Genomic DNA, 5,537 nt, shown 5'->3' with positions numbered 1-5,537 from the left:
TAAGACCGTCAGGAGGAACTGGCAATCTTGTCTCATGATCCATCTCAGATTTCACCATTTGATGCCAAAAGCAAATTCATATGTTCACTTATGTTTAAAATAGTTTAATTAGAACTAACCCAAACACACACACAAACACACACACACACACAGAGTTTAAAAGTCAATAACCTATGTAATCAAACTGTTTTTTTTTTTAAGCAAAGTCTTATATTATGGTTTATTCCCTGTGGTTAAGTTGAATTTAATTGCCCAAGATTTTTTGAAGTCTTATCACTTCACCAAGTCTTAACTTTTGTCTTTAGATACACTCTAATCTCTAAAATGGCAATAGACTAAATCTGCAGGCTGTTTTCTACCGATCACCACTCCCCAGAAAAATGAAGAATTCCATTTGCCGAGTCAGGTATGATGCTGATGATGGCAGGAAGCTGTGAGGACTTCTCATTTCGTTTCCCACAGAGTAAGGCCCATACCACCCAACCTTACTCAGCCAGTGAATTTCTGAAGTCTCCTTCCAGAATAAAAGTTGTAATGGTCTATGACACCTCTTTCTTGCTCACCAGTGGAGGTGATGGATGGAGGAGTTAATAAAATTACCGGAATCATAGGAGACAAGGGAAAGAGTTGTGTTTCATGACTGGTTTCTCATTGCCATCACGTTTACTGATTACCTTTGCTCTGCCATGAGGGCAAGGGTTTTGAGAACCAGCCAGAAGAGGATCTAGTTCAATTTCCGTGAAAGAAAGTCAATGTGTCATTCCAATACAATAGCCATTCCTGCATGGAGCGAGACAGTGGAAGACCTTTAATCCTTCAGTGCTTTAACTGCTCCACAGATAGCAGAAGGAGAGAGGGAGACGAAGCTGGAAGTTACTTCACCCTTCAATTTCAAGCAGCAGTGCAGGGCTCACTGGGGACTAGAGTAGGCCTGTGGGAACAGCCTTGATCACCAGCAATCACGAAACTCGAGAGATCCAGAAGCCTGTGGGGAGCATTACCCACCCCCCCATGAAGTTGTTTGAGGGAAAACAGACTGGGTGCTGTTGTGCTGCCAAATTGATGCAAACCCATACAAGAAGCTTTCACAAGAGCCCCTCAAACTCATCAGCCTCCTACAGCATCTCCAAATGGTGTCAAATACACACCTGGGGGTGGGTCCAGAGCTGGGGCAAGCCTGGGATCCCTGGCAAGCTTTAGCCTGTGCTCACCATGCTACACCTCACCCCCAAGAAGACCAAAACCTCTTCCAATTCAATAGCATAGCAACTGCCAACAGCAAGGTATCTTCCATGGCAATTTGCTGGGTGATTTTGGAAGATTTTTGTTTAACCACCTGGACACACATATACTTGCTATACTACAAGTACAGAATTCTCAGTAAGCAGACTTACTCACCAAAGAAGGTGATCTGTGGGGGAGTCAACAAAATTCAGTGGTGGTCCTTTCAGGCCACTGACTTCAAGTGGCAAGAGACAAGGGTCTCTTGTTACGTTATCTTGGCTTCCAAACCTGGCTGAAGTCCAGAGAATCATAAAGTCATTCAAGAAAGCTAGAATGACCTTCTTGCAAGGAAGACAGGAAGGACTTTCAGTTTAGAGCAATTCAAACATGCATAACATTTCCTGAATTAATAGTAATAATAATTAGAAAGGATTGACTTTGAGAAATTTTTCTCAAATCAAGGCTCCTGCTACTTTGGTTCCACCTTTTCTCTCTAGAAGGAGAGGTGCAGCATCTCCCAGACAGCTACCTGCCTCAGAAATGCCAGCATCCCTAGCCCCCTCAGGCCCAGGACTTGAGGCCCCGCTGTATCACTGCTGCCTTCTGGCTGGAGCCACAGCTCCCTCCACCGAGGAGCATGTGGAGAATGTCCCTCTAGGTAGAGGTGCCCGCAGCTCCTCCAGGACACCCTCCCCACTGTCAGTCCCCCTCCCCCAACCTCTTCTTTCCACACTGCCCCCTGAATTCAGGGAATTTCCCCAGCATCCCAAAGCTTGAGTTTCCTGTCAGTGGGTAGAGATGAATGTAGATAAAAGGAGTGCAAAAGGCACTAGGAAGCCTCAGTGCTCCGGATCCTCCAATCTCTGCTCCTCCACTCAGTTCAGGAACCCACGACTGCTCTCAGCGCTCTCCTGACCACTATGAGCCTCCTGTCCAGCTGCGCGGCCCCTGTCCCGAGTCCTTCGGGCTCCTTGTGCGCGCTGCTGGCACTGATGCTGCTGCTGACGCCGCCAGGGCCCCTCAGCCCAGGTGAGAGCGCCTGGCACGCGGGGCGCACTGGGGCACAGCGGTGCATCCCAGCCTCTGCGGGGCAGCTGCCTTCCAGGGAACTCACCAAGCAACCTGCCCTATAAAGGTGTCTCTCTTTCTTCCCCAGCTGGTCCTGTCGCTGCTGCGTTGAGAGAGCTGCGTTGCAGTTGTTTACAGACCACGCAGCGAGTTCAACCCGAAAGGATCAGTAATCTGCAGGTGTTCGCCATAGGCCCCCAGTGCTCCCAGGTGGAAGTGGTGTAAGTTCTGTGCTGCTCTGTCTACCGTGACCTTGGCAAGAGGGAAGTCCCCCAGCCTGGGTCTTCAACCTTGCTATCTCATGAGTGTATCTTCCTTTTCTTTCCTTCAGAGCCTCCCTGAAGAACGGGACGGAAGTTTGTCTCGATCCACAAGCCCCTTTTCTAAAGAAAGTCATCCAGAAAATTTTGGACGGGTACTTATCACTTTGATCTTTGTGGTTTTTAAATCTCATCTAGCGAGACCATAGACTTCACAAGGTCTTTACTCTCTGTACTATTTAAGTAACACTTTTCACGCTTAGTATTAAAAGGTTGTTAAATTGGGAACATTTTTCTGGACTGTCCTGGGAAAAACTTTATTACCAATCTTACATGTAATTACTTGAGCAAATACACACAGCTTGTCGCTAGTTATGCTTTGTGTTTCCCCATTGCTTGTATTGATTTTGTATACTCCTTTTTTACCAAGCATTATAAACGCTGAGTGTTGACACTAGGGTGGAGTAGAAAGGAGTGCGAAAAATGGTTGAACTAATATAACCTTTTTCTCAACAGTGAAAACAAGGACAACTGATGAAGAGAAATGAGTTCGCGTGGAAACGTTTCCCAGTCTTCAGCAGAGCAGTTTTCTGGAGGTCTCCGGACCCAGGGAAGACAAGAAGGAAGGATTTTGATTTGTTTGTTTGCTTGTTTATTTGTTTTTCCAGTAGTTAGCTTTCTTCCTGGATTCCTCACTTTGAAGAGTGTGAGGAAAACCTATGTTTGCCCCTTAAGCTTTCAGCTCAGCTAATGAAGTGTTTAGCATAGTACCTCTGCTATTTGCTGTTATTTTATCTGCTATGCTATTGAAGTTTTTGGCAACTGACTATAATGTGAGCCAAGAATCACTGGTTGTGTCTTGAATTGTGTCTTGAAATTGAAGGTGTCTTGAATCGAAGTGTCTTGAATTGAAAGGTACTATTATATCTCCAAGAAATATTCCTTAAGGTATTAACTGAGAAGGCTGTGGATTTAATATGGAAATGTTTCATAAGAATTCTGTCGATGGAGATACACTATTATCTTCACGTTTTTAAGAAATAGGAAATATTTTAATGTTTCTTGTCAGAGAATTTCCTTACTCTTGATCGTGGGATACTATTTAATTATTTTGCTTTAGAAAGCTGAGTGTATCGCACCTTATCTATGTAGAATCTATTTCCTTATTCAGAATTTCTAAAAGTTTCAGTTCTATGGGGGCTAATATTGTCCTATAATTTTAGACATTTTTTATCTTCTTAGTATAGCAAACTGCCATTATTTACTTTTAAACTTTGATTTTACATACTATTTATTAACGATTTGATTAGGAGTACTATAATTCTGTTAACTAAATATATATTTTAGATAGATGAAGAAGCGAGAAAACAGGCACATTCCTGACTGCTACTTTACATTGAAATGTATTCTTTCAGTTTTTAAAGTAAAGGCAAACTTAACAATGACTTGTACCCTGAAAGTTTTGGAAACTTATTCAAACATTTGAATATAAATTTACCATTTAGTTTTTAAAATACATAGCGACATCCTCGAGATCCTAGCATTTCTCCTTGTACAGGAGACCAGAGAGGGCTTGGAATGTTGGAAAAGAAAGCAAGGAGAAGTCGTCCAAGGGATGTCCATTTTTTATCCCTCTGCATGGGCTAGATTTTCCAAAATCATAATTTGCAGAAGGCCAGCATTTATGGTGGAATACAAAATTATATATAAGGTGGCCACACTGGGGCACAGTCCATACCCACTCACAGCTTTGGCCCCTTTCACAGAGAAGAACTCGGGTTAGAGGATTGCAGAAGACCAGCGGGGAGGGCAGGGAAGATGCCGGTTGGGTTTTTAGGACAGTTCATTTCACTGGGATTTTGAAGCATTTCTCTCTGAATGCAAAGCCTGCTCTAGTCCTGGTGGGACATACTGGGGGTGGGGGTAGGGGAAGATGCAGTAATGAAACCAGTTAGTCAATGTAGTCTTAATATCCTTGACAATGCTGTAAAGTTTCTTTTTATAAATATTTCTGTTTAAGCTATTTCACCTTTGTTTGGAAATCTTTCCCTTTTAAGGAGAAAATGTGACCCTTGTGAAAAAGCTTGAAGGAAAGTTCCTCCCTTTTTTTCTTTAAACCTTTAAATGACAAATCTAGGTTATTAATGGTTGTGAATTTCTATTTTTGCTTTGTTTTTAATGAACATTTGTCTTTCGGAATAGCATTGTGTGATAACACTTAAATGGCAAAAATAAAACATGATAATTTTGTGCAATTAACAAAGCTACTGCCAGAAAAATAAAACATTTCTTGGTAAAAAGCATTTGTATTTATATATTATATACTTATATATAATATATACTTATTATATATTTAGCATTGCTAAGATTTTTAGATGTCTGTTGTGTATCTTTTAAAGGTTTTGACCATTTTGTTATGATGAATTACATATGTATTACATTCACTATATTAAAATTGTACTTTTTTATTATGTGTCTCATTGGTTCATAGTCTTTATTTTGTCCTTTGAATAAGCATTAAAACATTTGTAAACTTCACTTATATTGTTTCTCCTTCCTATACTGTAACAATACATTTTACTTATCTTTAGTTCTATATAATTTCAAACACTAACTCTGCTCCTCTGTGCCTGGCAGAGAAGGCCGTCGTTCCCCAACACCATTGCTTTGGTTCAACCTTTCTCCAAGCTCAGTTCCCTTCCAGTTATTCCTTCACAGCCTCAATGGCCTCTGGGACTTTTGGAAAACAAAGATTTCCTTCTCTAAATTCTTCCCTATGTAAATTGTTTCCTAGAAATAAAATAGAGGTTTCTAAGTATGACAGATGATGTTCTTTCTGTCTCATCCCACTCTTGATCAGCGCTTCAACTTCCCTTGTCCCTCAAATTCACTATAGTCCAATGTTTGGTTCCCTAACTGGGCATGTTCTTTCCTAGGCCCATGACTTTGCATTTGCTAGGGCCACTACCTGCATATAAGAGGAGG

General features: G+C 41.6%; 1 protein-coding gene across 1 annotated transcript; it reads left to right on the top strand.

The window, feature by feature from the left end:
* The first annotated feature begins 1,921 nt into the window (after window positions 1-1,921).
* On the top strand, window positions 1,922-3,677 carry CXCL5 (C-X-C motif chemokine ligand 5). The gene is made up of 3 exons (XM_021938166.2): window positions 1,922-2,253; window positions 2,381-2,513; window positions 2,624-3,677. Exons 1-3 carry the CDS (start codon window positions 2,145-2,147, stop codon window positions 2,721-2,723), a joined length of 342 nt encoding a protein of 113 aa, XP_021793858.2. The 5' UTR covers window positions 1,922-2,144; the 3' UTR covers window positions 2,724-3,677.
* The last annotated feature ends 1,860 nt before the right edge of the window (window positions 3,678-5,537 follow it).

This window comes from Papio anubis, chromosome 3, assembly GCF_008728515.1.
Source record: "Papio anubis isolate 15944 chromosome 3, Panubis1.0, whole genome shotgun sequence".
NCBI classification, from domain to species: domain Eukaryota; kingdom Metazoa; phylum Chordata; class Mammalia; order Primates; family Cercopithecidae; genus Papio; species Papio anubis.
Note: the sequence above shows the minus strand (reverse complement) of the source record. Positions and strands in the feature narration are given on the sequence as shown.

Excerpts from the sequence above, each read along its gene's own strand:
- CXCL5 (XM_021938166.2), top strand. The coding sequence starts at position 2,145 with ATGAGCCTCCTGTCCAGCTGCGCGGCCCCTGTCCCGAGTCCTTCGGGC. Across the intron at positions 2,254-2,380 it reads GCCAGGGCCCCTCAGCCCAG|CTGGTCCTGTCGCTGCTGCG; the intron begins GTGAGAGCGCCT and ends TTTCTTCCCCAG. Across the intron at positions 2,514-2,623 it reads TGCTCCCAGGTGGAAGTGGT|AGCCTCCCTGAAGAACGGGA; the intron begins GTAAGTTCTGTG and ends TCTTTCCTTCAG.